Source organism: Anser cygnoides, chromosome 3 (genome assembly GCF_040182565.1).
Source record: "Anser cygnoides isolate HZ-2024a breed goose chromosome 3, Taihu_goose_T2T_genome, whole genome shotgun sequence".
NCBI lineage: Eukaryota > Metazoa > Chordata > Aves > Anseriformes > Anatidae > Anser > Anser cygnoides.
In genome coordinates, this window is record NC_089875.1 from 55,550,679 (window position 1) to 55,574,322 (window position 23,644).

Below are 23,644 nucleotides of genomic sequence, written 5' to 3' on the forward strand. Positions count from 1 at the left end.
TAAAAAAAGTATCTAAAAGCCAACTGAATTTCAGGTACTGCAGTGTGCTGCTCTGCACAGAGAATTTGCACTAAAAAGAGGATAGCAGGGAGAACAACTTCCTCCACACAGTTGCTTAACTCAAGCTGCTTAAATCAAAAAGTGTTTTGATACAGTAGCAGTATATCCCATTGCTGCTGTTTTCAGGACCCTAGAGTCATGGGATACATACATTGCACTTAATTTATTTTTGTAACAAACCCACACTCCTGAATTTAACTTGACGTAGATGGTTTATGCACAGTCTCTGATGTAGTTTTGCATTTGTCTTGTGTTTTTAAAACTATCATTTATGTGATAAGATAAGCAGTTCAGAAATCATTTTTCTAAAAGAAAGGGTGCTCTGGTCTCTAATATTTTATGTCATTCCAAGGTGACTTTAATCTCAGGACTTCACTACAGTTTAGAAATATCTTTTTTTTTCTTCTCTGGCTTTTCACATTAAGAGTAGCAAATCAGTTTTATGGTGAAGATTTTTCCCAGCAGTCCACAAAGCATGGAACTATAATCAGAGAGGATGGGAGCTGGAAGATAGGGATGCTAACCTGGAGAACACCAGCTGCACTTGAGGTCCTTTGAAGTAACCCAGCTCATATAGAAGGGAGATATTAAGGAGCACAATTGAGGTGTGGAAATTTGAGGGGGAAAAAAATGTACCTGACAAACATTTTACTTCATGAAGTCTGTTAAGCGACTCAAGATATGCAGCCACTGTTATCACTTGCTGAGTTCTGAAGAACTGTTTCCTAGCCCTTAACGTGAGAAATAAAATTACTTTCAGGACATGTCAAAATATGTGAGGATTAAGTTTGGTCTAAGAGAAATCTTAAAGGCTAGTCATTCTTAGTTTTACTGTTTACTACTGTCAATTGAAAATCTGTTAATCCTACAGGCATAGTTCTATGGAAAGCTGCTATTACAGTTTACCATAGCTAATAACTGATAGTATTTTAGTTTTTCATCACTTTAATGTTTTAAAATTTCTGGTAGTTTACGTAATCTTTGTATAAAAAGTTATAGATTTACTCTTCTTGCTTTTGATCCATGATTTCCGTGCTTATTATATCCATGCTGTAAGTTATTTCATAAGCAAACATTTTAGTACTTAATATGACGTGAATGTTTCTCTTGACAGTTTGCAGTACTACTCTTTGGGTAGGTCAAGTAGACAAGAAGGCTACGCAGCAAGATTTGACTAACTTGTTTGAAGAATTTGGACAAATAGAATCTATTAATGTAAGTGAGCATGTTATCATCCACTTTCAAAGATTTCAAAATTAAACGGACTTATTATTCTGGATTCCTTTTAGCATCATAAGCTTTATTTAGGAGACTATTTTTTATCACTGTTTAAAAACTGTGGTTATAATATTTGCTTGTTGGTGGTTTCTATGTACTGGGTTTGAAACAGTAAACACAGTACACTTCATGGTAAAATAGATTTTCCCTGGCAATAACTATAGTGTGACAATTTAAGCATTTTTTTAAACCCAGGTCTTACCAGTTAAGTTTATGCTTTTTTCTCTTTTCTGTGAGGTGGCACAGGGGTAGAGATTATTTTTCCTTACAGTAATGGACAATGCAGGACATGGTGTCCACATTGGTTTATGTAACTAGGATAACATAGCTGTATAATCTTAAACATTTTTTGTAACATCTGCATTAAAACTGACCTTCTTAAGTATTATTGTTCTTTGTTACCATGTGCGCACAAAACAACATAAAAGCATATCTGTATTTTATTACTTCTGGCTAAAACTAAATTAAGTAGTTGTCATAACGTGGGTTGAAAATTTTCAAAGATTGTAAGTCACATCATACTTTTACTTCCTAAATTAAACATTAAAGCTAGTGGAAATGAAACTTCAAGAACAAGGACTCTACCCTCCAAAGATGCAGGATACTTTTAATCATTAGGTTGCGCCTCTGCGAAAGGTTGTTGCTCAGCTCACAGTGAATTTGGAACTTAATAAGAGGTAGTGACCTGCTTTTCTGAAGTTACCATAAAATAGCTTGCAGTTCTTGCCTGCTGCATATTGTTTAAATCTCTTGTGACGTTTTTAGCACCCATTCTTCAGCTTGCTGCTGCTTCTTGAAAATGCTATAGCTGATGTACCCTGCCAACTTCACTCTTAGGTTTTGCTGATGATCAGAATTATTAATTATTACAATGATGGTTATTTACAGTGTGAGCCTTTTCTTTTTTTCTTTTTTTTAGTATTAGTATTCACTTCATGTAGACATGTAAACTGAAGCACTGGTTTTCTTGCTTTTTAAGACCATTGATTTTTTTTTTTTCCATAGATGATTCCCCCAAGAGGTTGTGCTTACGTCTGCATGGTTCATAGACAAGATGCGTATCGTGCTCTTCAGAAACTTAGTTCTGGATCCTATAAAATTGGATCTAAAATTATTAAGGTAAATTAATCCGAGGATGCCATCCACTTCAAATACAGTACAGTTTTAAAATGGTGATCTGTCATTTAACAGCTATTCATTCAAATGACCAGTATGGTGAAGGATAATGAATCAATAAGGTGTATATTGTATTCTTTCCTCTCTGTAAAATGCAGGTTTTAACAGGTAATATAGAAGATAGTAAAATGAAATTTTGACTTGACACTTAAGAAATATTTGGAAAGCATTTTATATATATTCTAGTGATAAGAGTACTGTAAACAACTCAAGTCCTGTACCTGACCATGTGGATCTCTTACTATTAAAACCGCTAGTATTAAAGTATGTGATTAGATGCTGTGTTTTTTCTACTTTCTTTGATGCTTTACCATAAGTCCTTGAATTACTGTATTCTTAATTTCCCTCATATATATATGTTAGCATTAATGTTGAATAAATATGAGCCTTCTGATATAATTAATTTTCCACATGGTTGTTGTTGCAGAGGCCAAGTAAATGTCTTACCAGTTGCCAAGTTATATGATTTAACAAGGTTATCTGTTTGGGTTGTATTTTCAGATTGCCTGGGCTTTGAATAAAGGTGTGAAAACAGAGTACAAGCAATTCTGGGATGTGGATCTGGGAGTTTCATATATTCCTTGGGAGAAAGTAAAATTGGACGATTTGGAGGGATTTGCTGAAGGTGGAATGATTGACCAGGAGACAGTAAATACAGGTACAGACATTAATAGTGATTTTCATAGTTAGAAAATGTGTTTATTTCTTGGTAACTGTAAATCTTCAGAAAGTTTATTGTTTTAGATAATAAATAAGTCTTTTTTGATTTACATTAATATTACTAGATACTTGTTTGCAATATAGAATCATAGAATGGTTTGGGTTGGAATGGACCCTAAAGGTCATCTAATTCCGACCCCCCTGCCATGGGCAGGGACACCTCCCACCAGATCAGGTTACCCAAAGCCCCATCCAGCCTGGCCTTGAACACCTCCAGGAATGGGGCATCCACAGCTTCTCTGGGCAACCCATTCCTGTGCCTCATCACCCAATGAGTGAAGAATTTCTTCCTAATATCTAATCTAAACCTACCCTTTTTAGTTTAAAGCCATTAATCCTTGTCCTATCCTGACAGAGTCCCACCCCGTATTTTCTGTAGGCCCCCATTAGGAACTAGAAGGCCGCAGTGAGGTCTCCCTGGAGCCCTCTGTTTTCAGGCTGAGCAATCCCAACTCCCTCATCCTGTCTTCACAGGACAGGTGCTCCAGTCCACTGATCATCTTTGTGCCCTCCTCTGGACTTGTTCTAATATGTCCATATAAATGTCATTAAAATCTAGATTGTCTTTGTAGATGAGTAATTACTTGTCATGACCATTTATCGGTGGTTGAATTTAAGCAAGATAATAATGACTAACATTTTTTAAAACAGTTCTGAATTTGCTGTGTACTCATTTCCAAGTATGTAATTTGTATAAAGATTATGTTCTGGTAGTGATTGTGAAATACCTTATAGGTATTTCTAATTCAGGTATAAAACATAAGTTACGGTTGGAACTTGTCTAAACAGCCACAGTTTAGCTGAGCCTTAAGGTATTTCCTCCATTAAAGTCAGAGATGAGAAAGCAAGTAGCGTTAGACCATATATTGAAAATGCTTTGAATAAAAATTTTATATAAATGACAGAAGAATTAAAACATGCAACATTACTGAAATGCAGTCACTATTTTATTTTGGAAAAGTAAACCTTTTTTTCTGGTATTGGTGGGAGTGAGTTTGAGGAGGTAATAGAAGGAAGGAATTGTGTTTTGGTGTTTTTTTTTCCACATGAAGATCTGTCATTCTGCAGTATACAAATGGTAACACAGATATGTTGACAACAACAATTTTTAGAAAACTAGAGCATACTCTATATTACGAATTATTAACAAAATGATTGAAAAAACTTGGCGAGTTTTAAAAATTCAGCTTGTATACTGGCATAATTAAATAGTGTATAGCAGGTGATTAGAGATATTTTGCATTCTTTAAAATGTATAATAATACGTAAATAACTGTATTTGCTGTTTTCACAGTAAGCTTGGGGGTAATTTGTCTGGATACCAGATTAAAAATTACAGATTAAGATAGAAGAGGACTTTTTAGTATGAAAACAACAACAACAAGCAGATTAGTTATCTCCTTATATTAAAAATACGCAATTCTTTGTTAAGAATGGGAAACAGCCAGGAACTCAGAACCTGCTAAAGAAACTACTCAAACTACGCAGACTACTACAGTTGATAAGAGCACAGTTATCACAACGCAGACAGAAGCTTACACCCAACCAGTCACTATGCTGCAGGTTTGTATTAAAGTTTGAGTTTGCAGAAATTCCACACAACTGGAGGGGTAAGTTTTTATTCAGTACAGATAAACTTTAATGCTAAATTAAAGTACCTACAACAAAAATACTTAAAACCCTGTGTTCATGTGTGTTTCTCTCTGAAATATTCTAGAAAAGAATCAGTTGCCCTGGTTGAGCAAAATCCTTAATTTTATGCACAGCATATCTCAAACTTGAGTTCAATCTCAAATAAAGGCTTAAATGTTAATTTTTTTCTCTGCCTGTCTACTTTTCCTCATGTGAGGTTTGACAATCAGGTTAATTATTTTCCCAGTAGTTTAAGGCAGGATTTCATGGGGACAATCTTGTCTTTTAAAGAATTGATTATTCAAAGTAGTATGTCGTTGCAGTTCTGATATACGCAGTAATTCATGAGAGTCTTTGAATATCTGCTGTATTTTCTTCCATCTGCTAAAACAGATTATTTCTATTAACATCTATTAAGGTATTGTAGAAGACTGGAAGAATACAATGTAATTTTCCTTTATTATACTACATATATGTGTTTATCAAGTATAAATTGAAGTGCCTTTTGTCAAACTCTTTAAATCATTTTTCTTATGACCATATGAAAATTGTAAAATGAGAAGCAGTTGCTTAACACAAAAAATTTATATTATCATTTTTTCTCTCTCTCAACGTGTATAGATGTTTCCCGTATTTGAGTTGATATAAGATTACTACGAAAGCTAATGTTTTTGCATTTGCTTGCATTGAAGTTTGAGCTTGGATTCTTTTTACTTTCACAAAAATTATCTTTGGTCTTTTTATTTCATCTTTCTGCTTGCATACACTGTGATCTGTATACATTTAAATACACACACATATATACATATGTGTATATATACCGATGTTTTTCTGCTGCTATTTAATTGTAATTCTGCTGCACTATACCAAAACACATAGCTCAAATAGAAGCTTGAAAAATGCTAAATAATTTCCAGGATTTTGTTGGGATTATTAGCCTGGTAATTACATACACTAAACTCTCAATGTTCTAATACTGTTCTAAAATATGCAAATATTTCTAATGAGAATGGAATCACTGTTTATGTGCTCTCAAATTGCCACACTGTCTACATTTTCCCTCTTTTTCTGTCTCTCCCTTTCTGTATTCCCCTCTCTACTCTAGAAAAATTTTAATTCTTCAGTTAATATAATGTCTAACCATGTATTTATTTTCTGTTCCTTTCAGAATAAAGAAAAGATAGCATAGGATTTTTCCAGTGTAGTTATTTATCTGTAGCGCAGGTACTATTTCAGAATGCAGTCTAATACTTCAGGGTGTTCAGAATGTATGTTCGAAGCCTTCAGTACATTTGATGTTTAACATAAATTGCATTCAAGTTGGTGGATAAACTTTTAATGCCACTGAATACTGTAAGTATTGAAGTTGCTTGTTTTTTTTTCTTTCCATGAAAAAAGATTCCAGTAGCTCCAGCTGTGCCTGCTGTTAGCTTAGTTCCACCTGCGTTTCCTGTCACAATGTCTGTCCCTCCTCCTGGTTATAGCGCAATTCCTCCTCCACCCTTCTTGCGAGCAAGTTTCAACCCTTCACAGCCACCTCCAGGTAAGTTAGTAAAATTTGAGTATGTAATAAGTATACCCAGCCTATGTTGCTGTATACGTGTATTTTGCTTTGTAAAGTTTCCATCACCTTCTTGTTAGTGCTTGAGACAGCTCACCTTTGGATCTCTAATTTCAGCCCAATATGAAATTTATTATGCCTAACTTAATATTATTTTTACCAGTGTATTTTGTGGAGAATATTAATTAAAGCTGATTTTTTTGTTGGTGGTGATTTATTTGAGTCTTTGGGAAAAAATCAAACAAAATGAAAAAAATCTTAAGATTATCTCCTTTCTTTGTAAAATTTTGAAACTTTTAATTTTCTTCCTTGGATATTGCTGACAAATATCTTTTAAACATTCACATGCAGGTCTTTTACTGTAAAAATGAATTGTTTTTGAAAACAGCAACCACTGTCATCCCTTTGCATACATTTGTTGTTTGCTAGTCTTCAGTGATGCAACTTTTCAGGATAAATAATGTGAACACTGTTTTAATGCAAAATTGTATTTCCTTCTCCTTCTAATGATTTGTCATTTTTCCATATAGGTTTTATGCCTCCCCCAGTTCCTCCTGTTGTCCCGCCTCCTGTAGTCCCACCACCTGTTGTCCCACCAGTTGTTCCAACACGTAAGTTTCATTATTCTAGTGGCTGTCGTATGTCATTAAAAGCTTAATTGTTTGATACTACTTTTCATTCAAACAGAAGTGTGTTAATCCTGTCTAATGGACAATAGTAACATATAGGTTATTGCATAGCTGTTTTAAGCAGGTATTGAGAGAAAATTTTACAGAGCTTTTCCAGTTGACTGAAAAATGATGGTTACTGTGGAGTAACTGAAAAAAATCACGACAAATGAATTATTTATTATTTGCGTACATAGTTTAATATTAGAACTTGGCTATAACATGTATTTGTAACTTAGGCTATCTAGAGTTAATTGCTGAATAATTTATTTTCACTTAGCCTTTTAACTGTTATCAATTTAACATTTAAAGGGCTCTGTTAAAGAGTAGTGATTGCTTAAGTTGCCTGCAGTTCGTGGCCTCTACAAAAAAAAAAGTAAATATTAGAGTGGTGATTGAGGATAAAAAATTGTTATCAAAACCATCATTATTCTTATGGTAATTGAAGTAATTTCACTTTTTTTGATTTTTCATCTTGACATCTGCCAAGCTAAACTTAAAGGCTGAAAATATGATTACTCTGATACACTTCTGTTATTTTCTTACAGCTTTAGTACAGCCTCCATTACCAATTACACAAGAGACGATGAAGGATGTTCCTTTTACTAGCCTCGTTTTACCAGTTGGCACAGTTACAAGTAATCTAGCTACTCCAACGTTGTCTGCTGGAAGTGTTTTTAATCCTCTGCCAATCAACAAACCAGAATCAGATGAAAAGGGATCACATCTTACAGACCTTCAGATTTCTTCCAGTGAAAACAATAGAGCTGGTAAGAAATATATTTATTGTCTGATATTTTCACATACAATAAATACCAAAATGCCTGTGAGGTTTTTTTGCAGATCCTTGTCTATTGCATTAATAAATAGAGTAGGAAGTTATAGACTGGAGGAGTGATGGAAAGCATCTCTATCATCACCTGATGATTGATTTTAGCAGCTCAAGCTCAAGAATCTCTTCTTTGTAGACTTGAGAAATAAAGCTGAGCCTTTAGAAAGTGTGTTCTTTCTATGTAAGTGGCAATGAAAAGAAGAAGGAGGGGGTAGGATACAGGAGGTATAAACTGTATCAAAGATTTTAATACTTCTCTTGCATAAATGGGGTGATGGTTGTGGAGTTTGTCAATTTTAAGCTGCTGTGCGTTCTTTACTACTTAGAGATGTTCATTTCCATGGCTTAATGTCTATCACCAACATGATTAAAATGATCTATGTTCATTATAGAAAATGAGACACTGCAGAGATTAACTCTGCGTTAATTGAATAATGTATTAAGCTGCATTTTGTTTTGAATGCTGTGTGTTGCATTGACATTTTCTGTTAACTGTTCTTCTTGTTGCTGCTTTTTAGTGCAAAGTGATGTCACAAGTAGCTCTGGACTTGTTGGAGGAGTGCAGCCACCCAGCGTTTCAAGCAGTTCTGGGCTTACTGGAGAAGGCCAGCCACCTAGTGTCTCAAGTAGCTCTGGACTTGCAGGAGGAGTACAGCCACCCATTGTCTCAAGCAGCTCTGGACTTGTAGGAGGAGTGCAACCACCAACTGTTTCAAGCAGTTCTGGTCTTGCAGGAGGAGTGCAGCTACCCACTGTCTCCAGTAGCTCTTCACTTGCAGGAGGAGTTCAGCCAACTAGTGTCTCAAGTAGCTCTGGACTTATGGCTGGAGTGCAACCACCAAATGTCTCAAGTAGCTCAGGGCTTCTAGCTGGAGTGCATCCACCCAGCATCTCAAGTAGCCCTGGCCTTCTACCAGGAATGCAGCCACCCAGTGTCTCAAGCAGCTCAGGAGTTCTGGCAGGAGTGCAGCCACCGAGTGTCTCAAACAACTCTGGTCTTCTCATAATGCCACCACCCAATGTTTCGAGTAGTTCTGGACTTATGGGAGTGCCACCACCAAATATTTCAAGTAGTTCTGGACTTCTGGCAATGCAGCATCCAGCTGGTGTTCAAAATATGCCTCATTTAAATATAAGTAATCAAAGGATGCCAGGAATGCCTCTCATAGATATCCGTCCAGGCCTAATGCCCCACTCACCTGGGCCAAGGTTTCCATTAATGCAGCCAGGAGTGCCACCACAGCGTAGTATTCCTCCTCCAGCAATCCTTGATCCATCTCTTCACCCACCACCTCGAGGTCCTTTCCCTCCAGGAGATATTTTTAATCAAACAGAAAGACCTTTTGGAGCACCAGGAAGACCAAATATTGATACCATTTCTAATCCAGAGAAAAGACTGCCACTTGGAGGGGATAACATACAGCAGGAAGGAGACAGAGATTATCGTTTTCCTCCAGTAGAAAATCGAGATAATCTTAACAGACCATCCCCAGTGGATGTCAGAGATCCTGTTGGACGACCACCAATTGATCCAAGAGAGGGTGTAGGAAGGCCTCCAGTAGATGGAAGAGAACATTTTGCAAGACCACATATAGACATGAGAGAAAATTTTGGAAGACCAGGTATAGATAATCTTGGCCGAAGAGAGCATTTTGCTTTCAATTCAGACAAGCACTGGGGACAGAGAGGAGATTATGATGAAAGAGAGCATCATACCTTCCCTATTTATGGTGGCCCTAAAGGCTTCCATGAAGACAGAGAGAGATTTCGGCATGTAAACTATAGATTTGATAGTAGAAGTGGTCCCAATTGGAATAGAGGATTTGAACCAGATGCTCACAGAGATTTTGATGACCGCAGAAGACCCTGGGAAAGACAGAGGGATAGGGATGACAGAGATTTTAACTTTTGCAGAGAAATTAATGGAAACAGGTTTGGAAGAGACAGAATGTCAAACAACTGGATCCCCCCTCCACATCCACGGGTTTTTGAATATTTTGATGGGGCCGCTCCCCAACGCAAAGCTGATAATATGCCCCAGGTAAACGGTGAAAATACAGAGACAGAAAGTCAGCCACCAACTGCACAGGTGCAGGATGAACCAGAACTTTATGAAAAACTGACCTCTTCCGTCGAGATAAACAAAGAGAAGAGTGACACAGAAGCTGATATAGAAAGTGAACCAGTGGTAGAAAGCACAGAAACTGAGGGGACATAATCATCACTCAGTAGGTAAAAGATACCTTTTGTAAAGTTGTCATCTCTCTGTAATAGATAAATGGCTGACTGGACCTTAGTAGTTCACTTTTGTCTGCCAGAATTAAGTTAATCTGATGTTCATGTTCATCTTTCGCTTAAATAACTGTACAACTGACTTGTATAGAACACTGTTCTTAATTTGAACATGGTAGGTAAACATTTTTTTTATTTCTCTGGTAAAACATAAACTTGCCCCCACTTGCTTTTAATTTCACAAAGATAAAATAACAGCTTGTCAAACAAAGACTTCCTATGGAAGACAATGGAATTTTTTAGATACTACCCTTAGGTTGGCTATCGAAATTGTTATACTTGAAAACAGGTGCTGGTGTATCTTGTCCGTGTTTTTAGGCTGCTGCAGAATTTTAAAGTATAGACAAAGCTGTGATATTTTATGTTCCTACAATTTGGCAGAAAAAAAGAAATGGCCCATGTTACTCAAGGAGCATAACACAGAGATTAAAAGTGGTTTTGTAAAATCTACACTATAGTCTCTGTTTTCTCTAAAGTAAGTGTTTGTGACTTGTTCCTCGTACTGCAGTGGGTTTAAAAAAAATGAAAAAGTACATTTTAATGTTGGGTGCATTTTGTTTTTAGATGCCAATAAAGCATATTTGTTTGATAACAGTGTTCTAGGTATTGTATTTTTTTAAAACCTGCAAGCTATAAAAACTTGGAATCAGCTATGATATGTGCTTAGCTGGTTGTTGCAAAAGGTTTATATTACTTTTGTAAGACCAATGCAACAGCTGTAATGTGCAAGAAAGAAGGGTATGGTTTTTACATTGAAAATCATGCAGTCATTAGTTTATGTATATGACATATGTATGTAAATATTTGTGTAAACTGTTTGTAGATACTACTCTTTCTGTGAGTGCCTGTGTATGTGCACACACTCACAGAATATTGTAGACAGTTCAATAAAATTGAAATGAAATTAGGTTATAAAAATTTGCCTTTCACCTTCTTTAGGTAGTAAGATAAGTATTTCACTGCAATGCTGTCAAGCTTATATTTACCTTCTTATGCTAATAGTTATATGAAGTTCTTACTACTTATAGAAGGTGGAACATGATACACTGTAAGAATATACAGTAGGATTTTAGCTTTCTTTTTTAAAATGCAGATACACATGAAGCCAAAACTTAAATATTTGCATTGTCTTATTTTGTAACATATTTAGTATTCTGGATATATTCTGGATAGGTAGTGGTAGTGTTTAAGTGCTTTGTGGTTATTTGTTTTTAGTGACTCAAAGTCCAGAGGTGTTGCACGAAAAGTAAAAAAGCTGTTGTTGGTCTAAAAAAACCTACATGTTTTTTAACAGAAATAAGGGGGACTTTGTTCTTTGGTGGCTTAATACTGAAGTAGAACCTCTTGTTAAATTGGCGAGATGAATTGGCTGCCTTGGTAAATTAGTAGCACTATTCTCTCGTTTCATATACTTTGCTGCTTGTGTCATTTAAATTGGTGGTGGATGATTTGGTCATGTAAGATTTTCAATTTATTCTACTCAAGTGCGTTCCACCAACTTCTTTCAAAATAACTTTTGTTAAAATTTTGTCTGAAAGCATTTCACTCAGTTTTGAGAAAGTTGTTTTTGTCTTGCATAATAGGATCAAGGATTAGATTCTGTTACATGAATGGCCCTTGGTAGAAGAAACACTTTTTAGCACAGATTAGAATTTTGATCTTTCCTGATAAAGTGTAAACATGCAAGTTCTAATACCCCTTCCTGCTCTCTCAAAGGGACAGAAGTATGAGAATGTCACATGAGTGTAAAGCATAAGCACGCCTTTGAAAGTAGACTCAAGTTATGCATGTGTTTGTTGCCCTCTTCCTCTGGGATGTGGGTTATTTTTTCATGCTGTGTCATGGTTCAGTTTTTCAATTATAGGGACTTCTATTCTGGATAGTAAATAAACTGTCAGTTTACGGAAGGTAGCCCTTTGAAAGTGGACATGAATGATTCATTATCTACTGTGCAAGTACTAGTCATTAGGATGTAGTGTGGTGTGCATTAAAGAATTATTGCTTTGTAAAAGACCTTGCTGATGCGTTTATTACCAGAACGTGTCTCAGGAGTTGAGATGAACAATATTTAAGGTAAAAATTACCTTCAAATGCAGGCTTTGTGGCTCAAGTTGATTGGTGCTGCACAACCTACTACTAGTATTCCGGTCGGGTAGATATGGTTCTGGAAGTCCAAAAATACAAAAATAGCTGTAAGGGTATTTTGTGAATATAAGGGATTTTCTTTATTTTGTTTTAATACATGCAGACTGAAAATACTTCAGTCATAGACCATGTAAATACCCAGAATCAAACACATATTGGCAGTAGCTTTTATTTTCAGATGTAATGTTAAATGTTTTTCTTTTTTTAAACAAAAAGTCAGTCTGTTTTCTAAACTGGGACCTGAAGTATGCTAAATTACTTGTAGTATCATGGTGTAGGTAAATTACTTGGTGAGAAAGGTTAAATAAATCATTTGGTAGTGATATAAAACAATGTATTATTTAATGAATTCATCTTTGTTAATATCTTTCAAGCATTAATAAATTGGCTACTGTACATATGTGTTATACCATCGATTTCTAACAGCTTTTTTTTTTTGTAGAATAAACATTTATTGTACAGTCTTCAGTTGCATCGTGTTCAGAGCTAGAACTGTTCCATGTCTTGTTTTACTACTTCGGGGCGCAGACAAATATTACCAAAAGAACAAGAAGGGACATAATACTTACAAACATAGTATGGTTTCTTTATCTTGCCAGTGGAAATATTCTTAATCTTTTTAAGTTTTAGTGGAGACTTCCGTTTCCCACTGTAGATTAAACCGTCATAAGCCAACACTTGCACTGAAAGGAGCTGTAGTAATATCCAAATCAAGTCTTTGATGTGGTTTACAGTAGCGACATGTACTTTTTTGCTGACACAATGGAAAGGGTGAGAATGGGACATAAAGAAGACAGGGGCCTGACATTTGGGCAACAGTTCTCATTTATGCCAGTTTAAAGCTTTTTCTGGTGATAAAAGCTGTCAATTCTAGCAACTAAAGAAGCTGATCCATAGTGCTTTGTATTTTTACACAAGTAACATATTTTGAAAAATACTTCAGGTAGATTTGCAGACAACACAAACAATATACTAAGGCATGCACGTTACTTGAAAACCTTATGCATTAGTAAGTTGCTTGATATATTTATTACCCTCCTAGGCAGCATGTGTTTCTGATCTCTTACTGTACCATACTTGAGCAGAATGTTGTTACATCAAGAAGATTACAAAGATAAAATATAGCCTTTATTTGCTATAATGACATGATCTCCTTGCTGAAGATTTTTTCTTTTACAAACTGGTATGCTTTCGTTTTTATACATGGTGCTTCATATTGTTACTACAAACTCAAGAGAACAGATTGTTAGATTTCTTTGCTTTAGTAGAATACCACTCCTCAAGCCGTATCAGTAATTTAAATGGCTTTATTTATGAAATTACCATGAATAAGGCAAGACAGGAATACCGGAATCAAGCCTATTGTTTTGAATGAATAGTCATTTAATAAGCATTGTTGGAAAATTATCAAATAAATCATCTATAGAAGGTATTGGTAAAATAAGCCACTGTTGCAGAGGTTTCTTAAAATGTAGTATTGGCAGTTTTGAACACGTTCAAGGATACATTGTGCTAGTCATCATAGAGTCACAGAATGGTTTGGGTTGGAAGGGACCTTAAAGACCATCCAGTTCCAACCTCCCTGCCACAGACACGGGTATCTCCCACTTAGATCAGGTTACCTGAAGTCTCATCCAATCTGGCCTTGAACACTTCCAGGGTTAGGGCATCCACAGTTTCTCAGGGCAACCTGTTCCTGTGCCTCACCACCCTCTGAGTGAAGAATTTCATCCTTAAATCTAATCTAAATTTACCCTCTTTTAGTTTAAAACCATTATCCCTTGTCCTACCACTATACTTCCTGATGAAGACTCCCTCCTCCATCTTGCCCATAGGCCCTCTTTAGGTACTGGAAGGCCACTGTAACCTCATCTTGGACCCTTCTCCTCTCCAGGCTAAACAACACCAACTCTCTCAGACTGTCTTCACAGGAGAGGTGCTCCAGCCCTCTGATCATCTTTGTGGCCCTCCTCTGGCCCCATTTTGACAGGTCTAGGTCCTTTTTGTGGTGGGGACCCCAGGGTTGAACATGGTAATCCAGGGGGGATCTCACAATAGTGGAGTAGAGGAGGAGAATCACCACCTCCATCAGTTTGCTGGCCACACTTCTTTTGATGCAGCCTAGGGTATAGTTGGTTTTCTGGGCTGCAAGTGCACATTGCCAGCTCACGTTGTGTTTTCATCCACCGATGTCCCCACATCCTTCTCTTCAGGGCTGCTCTCAACACGTTGATCATACACTCTGTACTGATATTTGGGATTGCCATGACCCAGGTGCAGTACCTTGCACTTGGACTTGTTGAACTTTGTGAGATTTGCATGGGCCAATGTCTCAAGCCTATCCAGGTCACTCCGGATGGCATCTCTTCCCTCTACAGCACCACTCAGCTTGGTGTCACCTATGCTGACATCGGTATTTCATTGAGTGCTGAGTGTGCACTCAATCCTACTGTCTATGTCACCAATTAAGATGTTAAATGGTCCACTGAGGAACACTACTCATCATTGGTCTCCCCCTGAACATTGAGCCATTGACCACAGCTCTCCGGATGTGACCATCCAGCTAATTTGTTATCTATGGAATAGTCCATCTGTCAAATCCATCTCTCTTCAATTTAGAGACAAGAATGTTGAATGGGACCATATCAAAGGCTTTATACAAGTCAAGGTAAATGATATAAGTTGCTTTTCCCTTGTCCATCAATGCTGTCACTGTTGTAGAAGGCCACCACATTAGTCAGGCATGATTTACCCTTTGTGTAGCTACGTTGGCTGTCTCCAATCACCTCCCTGTCTTCCATGTGCCTTAAAGTGTTTTCTAGAAGGATCTGCTTCATGATCTTACTGGACACGGAGGTGAGACTGACTGGTCTGTAGTTCTCTGGGTCCTCCTTTTTACACTTTAAAAATGGATGTTGTGTTTCCCCTTTTCAAGTTGCTGGTTACTTCACCCGACTGCTGCAACTTTTCAGATATAATGGAGAGTGGCTTAGCAACTTCATCCACCATTCATTCAGGATCCCATCTCCTTGGGTCTCTTGGACTTGCACACCTTCAGGTTCCTCAGATGGCCTTGAACATGGTCTTCTCCACTTGGGGGTCGTACTTCATTCCCCTAGTCACTACCCTGAGATTCTGTGACTTGGGGGGACAAAAGGGAGATGGTCAGAACAAGACTGAGGCAAAAAAAGTTGTTGAGTATCTCAGCCTTCTTCACGTCAGTTGTAGCCAAGTCCCTTATCTCACTTGACAGGATAAGGTACAGTATGTTTTATCTTCTTTTGCTGACCTAAGTAGATAGAAATTCTTGTTATTCTTCACATCCTAGCTAAGTTCAGCTGTAGCTGTCCCTTGCCTTTCTTGATTCCATCCCTATATACTCACAAGCCATATCTCCATAATCTTACAAGGATGTATGTCCCTGCCTACACTGCCTATGCATTTCCTTTAAGTTGTTGTTGGTGGTTGGTTGGTTTGGTCGTTTTTTGTATTTTTTTGTTTGTTTTTCTGTGTTTTTTTTTTTTTTTTTTTCTGGTGGTGGGGGGGGGGGGGGGGGGGGGGGGAGGTTGGTTGGTTGAGGTCCTGACAGCCATGCTGGTCTCTTGCCTTCTTTGCCCTACCTCTTGCAGGTTGGAATTGAAAGCTTTTGTGCCCTAAGAAGAATGTCTGTAAATGTCTGCTAGGTGTCCTCTGCTCCTTTATCCACTAGGGCACTTTTCCAGGGGGTGCCATCCACTAGTCCCTTAAGCAGATGAAAGTTTGCCTTCCTCAAGTCCTGCCTATTTTATTTATCCCCCAAGATCATGATTTCTGCTAGGGCATGATCACTGCAGCCCAGGCTACCTCCAATCTTAACTTCTCCAGTAAGTTCCTCCAGGGTGATGAGCAGCAGGTGCAGTAACATTTGAAGTACTCATTTTCTTGGTTCATTTTCTACAAAGTCAAATGCTTGGGTCATTTAATTCAAAATTAGGATCCATTTTTACCAGTTTTCATTCTTTGTGTTTCCTGTAATGTATTTTAAAATAACAATAAAAAGTGGCTTTTGTGGTTTAACAGGAGCTGAACAGATATAATTTAAAACCTATTCAGAGCATCAGGAGTCACCAAGAGTAACAAGGATAATTTGTTGTTGTTAATATAGTAATAAAAAGATCTTTCTTTCCTGCTGACAGTTGAATTTTACATTAGTTACGTTTTCCTTTCAAGTGCTGAGCATTCACATATAAATATGTTCTGAGAAGCCAGCTACTTCTTGTATAGTTGAGAGACTGATTTAATAGGCATAAAAGCAGAGCATCTTCGTGTGGAGTTGCTTAATTGAACAAGAATGGGCAATTTTTTATTTTTGTTTTTTACTATAATCATTAACATCAGCAAAAACCTTTCAGCAACAAAGCTTATATCATATTGCAAGATAAGAATTGTAACTAGTCTTACATTTCTTCTTGAAGGATCTTCTTGGTGATGGTATTCACCCCACATAGTCTATACAAGGTCTTTGGGTATTCAACAAATGTTTTGAAGTGTTTTTTTTGTTTGTTTGTTTTTTGTTTGTTTTTTAAATTATGTACATTATATTTTGTAGTCAAGAATGGTAAAGTAAAGCTACTAAAAAATATGTAACGTCTCTTCAAATGTAATAATTTCTGGAAAAGGTGTGTAAGGTTTGAAAAGTGATTCTTGTCAGTGATAGGATGGCATGAGAATCATTTAATAGTTGCATTGATGGTGGGGGTTTTGTTGATTGTTTTTGAAGTTGGTAAACTATAAAATTGTATTTGCCGTAATTCTTAAATTCCTTTCTATTTTGCACAAGCTTGATGAAAAAGAAATTCCTTTCTGTCTTGCACAAACTTGATGAAAAAGGGAAGTCTTACTGAACATCCTACTGATACTAATCTTATAGATGCTCTGCTACCAGAGATTAGAGGAGGGAAAGGACAAATGATATGCATACTCTTAAAAATCAAGTGGTTGCTAAGATATGTTGTGCAGTTGAAGATGAGCATATTTTCTCTTTTTTAAGAAGTTTAAAGTACACATTGCAGCACTTGAGAGATACTTGTTATATCAGTATTGTCACTGATTTATTAATCTTAATCTGTACTCTGTCGTTTTTATTTTCAAGTTACCTCACCAGTGCTAGTTTTAATTTTTTTTTCCTATAAAATGGATCATACTAATGCCCTTAGACAAGGAACTATTTTGTTCTTTACAGAAAAAGTTTTCTCAGACAGTATTTCAACCTATAGATAACTTAGTTGAACATTTTTCCTTCACAATTTAACGCTTTAATGCTGCAATTTTTCTCTAAAATTTGAGTTATAACAGATGTGGTTCACATTAGCACATCTCAAGGTTTCTGTTGAAGAAAAATTGTGAGTTTCTTTAGGGTAGATGACGATGTGTTTCTAAAACAAGGGTAGACTTCACAGCTGTACTGATTTGTATCTTGGAGCATTACAATTGTGTGCAAGTCAGTGCAAATAATCCTTTGTACGCAAAGAGTATCAAGTGGATATAGAATTGTTAACTTGGACCTACATACATAGGATTTGTGTAGATACAGGGAACTTTTGATCTGATGTGACTTCCACACTAAAAGAGACATCATGAAATAATTATGTCCAGGAAAGCAGGAAGTGTAGCCTAGCTTTTTTCTTGACAACACTAGAAATTCAGTATAAATAATGATAGAATGTTTAAGGTCCTTTTTAAAAATCTATCTTCTTCCAGTTAAAGTAAGCTACATCATTGTCGTATGAATTTATCAAGAGAAAAAAAAAATACTTTGAATCTATGCTGTTTCTGAGATCATCAGGTCTCATTCAGTAATGCGGTGAAATGCAGTTTTAAGTGTGCCTTAATTTCTTCCACGAAAATGTGGACAAAATGAACAAATTTTTTGTCAGTAGAATTACAAACGTAATTTTCATTTCGGAGGTTTTCTTCTATAATTTTTTGTCACTTCAGCAGTAGTGTGAGTACATAAACACTAAATGGAAAATCTGCTTTACAAACGTTTACTACAAGTTATGCTAGTCTGTCCAGTTCATTTTTCATTTATTTTCATATGCTTGCAATACATTGTTTTGTCAGTTAGTGCCATCACAGAACTCTTCTTACAACAGACAAAAAATACCTTTGAATTATGTCATTCGGTTGTTTCGTGGGTTATTGAAATCTAAGACTTTAAATAAGTCTTTTTCTTGAAATTCATGGATTACTTCTACAGTATGACTACCGACCACTAAGAAATTCAGTATTGAGAACCTTATTGTTTAGGCTATCTGTGATTAAAAGACTTCATTCCATAAAATACTGAAAACAAATCAAAATGTTTGCTCATTCATTTGGAATTTTGCTATTTCTTAAAAGCTAAATAATGTCGTATTCTCAGACTTCATATTGATTTGAAAATTTACCATATAAAAAGATTATATGAAATTAACGGACTGTAGTTCTATGAATTGTTTAAATGAGTAGGGCACCCATTATTTTATTGAAATGTAAAACCTTGAAGCAATTAGGATAAAAGTGTTAAGACTACATTTCAATATTGTGTATAAGTGTATGCATAATCTCTGCAGTTTCATTGTATACATTGTTACACACTTTTAACCTGCAGTTCTTGTTACATGATCAAAACGAATACGGAAAAGAGAAAAGTGGGAAATCCTAGCAGACACTGAGAATGCTGTATGAATTGCATCTATATACCAGCAATGGGTAGATATTGTTGTCTCAGAAGCAATAGCTTGCTAGCCTAACTTGAAATCTGATAAAAACTCAGTTACAAAGCATAAATAAACCATTTGTTTTTTTTTTTTTTGATTTAATAATTTAATGCACACATTCTGAGTTAATATTTAGTGATTAAGAAGCAAGCATCCAATAACATTACATAGTGCTGAGCATTTTTTTTAGTGTTGTTCATACCTAAAAAAAAAAAAAAAAAGCTAGGAAGGTTCAGATAGATGTGCAAATATTTGTAAGATTACAATGTTCTTGGAAAAATAACTGAATATCAATGTTAATATATCTGTTTGGGCACTTTTAAGTAGTATATGCTCCAAAACACAGGAGGCCCCAAGTGAAAGAATGATAAAGAACCATTTTGTCTGCAAGGAATGTGTTGAGCTGAGGTGTTGGTGTAAAATCCAAGTTATTTTTATTTGCTTCTGCTATGCCCCAGTCCAAATACTGACCTTGTTCAGTATTTAACTAATCCGGATGCTGATGAGAGGATATTTGGATTTGTTACATTTTTAGTTACCTCTCATCTTCACATACGTGACCAATACAGACACAGACAGCTAGTGACAAGTTGGGAGTGTTAGCTTTCATGTGATTTCTAGGGACTTAAATAAAATGCTTCTTCAGTCTTAGTGTTAAAACAGTACATGGCATGCTGCCTCAGTTGTTTAGCAGTGGGACGTTGCCATTGGCTTCACTGAATCCAGAATTTCAAACTCTTTGCCTTGTGTGTCTCAGATTCTTTTTCAGCAGCCGTTATAAGAGCAGGTGGTAGAAGATTATCTGATTGATTATCTGTCTGATTTCTACTGTTTCTAAGGCTAAAGCCTTCTAGGAGATAGGCTTTTTTGATGATGGTGCTGGATATTTTTTTATGTTCTCATGTGTTTTCAATTCATGAGCAGACAGCCCTGTTGAAGACTGTTGTAAGACTGTGAGAGTATGGTGGAGTAGATTGTACAAAACGTCTGAAAAAAAAATTGCAAGCTCTATACATTTCTAATCCTGTGCTCAAAAATTCATAGAGTGAAAGAAAGAAAGATAGATAGATAGATTAAAGCTAGTTAAGCATACTGGTCTTACCTTCTGTCTCTCCCTTAAATGATCTTAAGATTTTTTAATTGCAGCATATAGAGCAGCCCCATACTACATGGTCACTGTTCTTTGATTAGAATCCATTATATACTCTGGTTTCTTTTCCCCATCTGCTTACTGCTTTTTTGAAAGGTTGGGAGGTTTTTTTTTGTCTGTTTGTTTTTGTTTGTTTGTTTTTAATTATTATTATTATATTATTTTAAATAGTTTTTTCTTCAAATGAATTAAAGAAAAATGAATTCTTTAGGTTAATAAAATTTTCTTTTTTCATTTTAGAATTCACTGCCTAATTCTCCTCAATTTCCTTCTCCAACGAGTTCTTACATTTCTGTATGACTAGAATAGAAATAAGAATGGATGACATGTAAAACAAAAATAAATAAAAGTTTTATCCAAAATATATATATATATTTGTCATGATAGTCTGGTTCCAGCATGCTCAAGAATATAAGTAAGTTGGCATTTTTAAAACCTCTTAGTAGATTATGCTATTCCATGCAACCTGTAAGGTTAAGCACAGGTTTTAGCAACTTCAGTTGTTGTCCCATGCAATGCTTACACATTGTAGAGAATGCCAAGGTCTTACATTTCACTTCTTGTCTTACCTTGTTGCCAGCTAATTTAGTCACTTATTCACAATGAAGGTATTTAACCAAAAAAAGCCTGAAAATTATAAAGAATTTTACTTTTCCCAACTTTGAGAATTAATTTGTTCTGAATGTCTCTGATCTTGTGACAGGAAAGCAAGTAATCATGAATCCAAAAGGAACAAATTTATTTATTAATACAATTTTATTTATTAATACAATAGCAATTTATTAAACATTTCCACGATTTTGTGGGTAAGACACAAAGTCTGCTAGAGAACTGGAAAGGTTTTAATTCATGGTCTGTTTTACTAACTAATTGGCTTTTTTTGAGAGCCATCTGTTTGAAAATTTTATTTTCTTACAGGTGCTTCCAAGACATTTCATGGTTGTTTGTTTCACTAACATTTTTCAGAACTGGGACCTTACAGTATAACTTTGAAATTATACATCTTGTCTTACGATAATTGCCTAGCACTGACCTGAGGTACATACCAGAAGATACACAATACATTAGAATTTATTATTATTACACAATTGATGGTATTTATATATACTTTCTAGAAGTTTCTGGAAAGCTTAGCCACAGTATTTCTAATATGCACTGTATGAAAAGAAACACAAAGTACAATATGAACTCTTCCTCTTGCTGTATATGTTACAGCCGTGGTGTTCCTTAAACTGAAGCATCTGTTTTGTCTTCTACTCTTGCTTTGCCAATGGAATCAAAGTTAGACATGGGTGTATTCAGGTATAGATTTAAGTGCACATCATCTCTGAAAATCAGGTGAATATTTAAAAATCAATTATTAAAGTAAGACTCTAAGTTTAGCTTGCTATGAAATGGTTGTGTGGTTACACCACATTCTTACACCAATTGTTTTTTAAGACATTATTTTTTAAATTAAATGAAACAATGTTTTTGCATAGATAAGAAAGGTTCAGTCTTGACTGTGACTTTTTTTTTTATGTCAGAGTATAGAGGTTGCCAGCCTACAGATACCTTTGCTGTAGCAAACACAGTGCTTTGGCACTTGGCTGGACAAACCACCTCAGGAACTTGTCACCTCAAGGCTATGAAGTAACACAGGGAGATCAGTGAAGTAACAACAGACCAGGCAAATTGGTAGGCATTACAGATGCATGTGCAGGCTCCTAGAGAGTGTGCTGGTCTTGAGCAGTAAAGACACAGGGCTCCACTTGACATGAGGATCAAGGTTTGCTTTTCTAATCAAACCACAAAACAGTGTCACTACAGCAGGCAGCAGAATAATATTTTCTACTGAACTTTGTCATATGGTTATTATGTATAAGTAGGAGAAGTATTTAAAGTTAACGAGAAGTATGTTCTTCAAGTTGATCATTACTGGCTAGTCAGATTTGAGAACTAGGTGCTCTACTCGGAAGGAACCCTGCAACAAGCAAGAAAGATGGGGGATGGATAAACCACTGTAAGTGCTTGTATGGATGTTTTTTGGAACAGGATTTTATCTCAGAATGTTATAGGCATGTGATTCCTATTTCTAGGTCTCACTTTCCAGGGAAAGGCCATGAATTGTGTTCAGATTTTTTTTTTTTTGGAGTTCTGACCTTTTGAAATACTAGTAGTAGGTAGATGCCTCAAATATAGTGTCCACTTGCATTTGCCTTCCCATTACTTGTCCAGTTTTCACCATGCTTGGGAACAGCTGGCGCAAGAGTGCTACATGCTATTGTCATCACTGTTCCTATCCAAGACGTTCATAGGTCTCCTTCAGTAGACTTTTGAATTCTTCTGATGCCATTGTTCTCCATTTCTAAAAAGCTTGAAATATGAAATCCGGTGTGTTTTCTTTCAGCACAAGTTCTCTACTGGAGTGACAAAATACTTCTCCAGTTTGCATTTCCACTCTCAACTCTTTTCTTCAGCAAAAGCTCTTTGCAGTGAGCATTTTAAAGCTAATTATTATAGCAAGGTTTCCAGTATCTTCAGTCAGAAAGTAACAATATTCTTTAAGAGTTTTGATGAAACAATTTCTGTATACTCTTGCTGGTTTTTTTATGCTTCCCCCACCTCCATAAAGCAGTGGTGTACAGCAAGGCACTGCAGCCTGTGTTCTTGCTTTCTTTTGAGGGAATGTCTAATGCGTCCCCAGAAGATTCACGACTTCCATGAAGAGCAGCTCCTCAGAGTGTGTGCAGTAAGACAAGTGAAATGCGCAAGTCTCTGTTTCAAGGCCACCTTATCCAGGCTTTGAGTATCTCTTTGCAGCAAGTCCTTGGATATAGGAAGACGAGAATGACAGCTGAATGGGTTGCTCCATGATTTTACCATCATCTTTACTGGGGCTCTGGGAATTACAATTCCAGCAGCTTGTTATTATCCCTTTCATAAAGTGTGACCAGTTCTGAGTCATTCATTGCAAATACTATTGAAATCCTAAGCAGAGCTCCAAACCATGCTAATACTAGTGAAGTACACAGATACTTAGAATTGGTAATTTGTTCCTGTAACATAAAGGAGACAAGCACTCTCAGCCACACACACACCTTCTTCTGTCTCTTTAAAAACAAACAAAAGGAAAAACAACAACAACAAAACACAACCAACAACAAAATATTGTTGATTTTTCACTGTTTAATTCTCTCCTACATAAAATAGAGCCAATTTAATACCATAGCAGTGAGGGGAGCTGCATGTCCCTCACTCAGAAATAATTGATAGGGTGAGGATCTTTTAACCTCCACCAGTGCTATTAAATTTGTTGCTTTCATGTGGTTGTTAAACCTTTCTTTGATCACTGTATTTCTAAAACAAACGCATGTTCTGTCTGCACACACTGCAGTATAAGAAATATGC

At 36.1% G+C, this 23,644-nt stretch overlaps 1 protein-coding gene across 4 annotated transcripts in view; it reads left to right on the top strand.

The window, feature by feature from the left end:
- Positions 1–23,644, top strand: part of SCAF8 (SR-related CTD associated factor 8) — a 157,739-nt gene that overhangs the window by 44,586 nt on the left and 89,509 nt on the right. For 2 of the 4 annotated variants that reach the window (XM_066994214.1, XM_066994213.1), the window contains exons 13-20: positions 1,175–1,275; positions 2,344–2,457; positions 3,016–3,172; positions 4,667–4,797; positions 6,265–6,409; positions 6,958–7,038; positions 7,644–7,865; positions 8,446–10,159. In XM_066994214.1, the coding sequence (XP_066850315.1) occupies positions 1,175–1,275; positions 2,344–2,457; positions 3,016–3,172; positions 4,667–4,797; positions 6,265–6,409; positions 6,958–7,038; positions 7,644–7,865; positions 8,446–10,145 (2,651 nt within the window). In that variant the 3' untranslated portion in view covers positions 10,146–10,159. Of the gene's footprint in view, positions 1–1,174; positions 1,276–2,343; positions 2,458–3,015; positions 3,173–4,666; positions 4,798–6,264; positions 6,410–6,957; positions 7,039–7,643; positions 7,866–8,445; positions 10,812–23,644 lie in introns of those variants that run through there. The other 2 variants (XM_066994212.1, XM_066994215.1) reach the window with 1 other exon arrangement.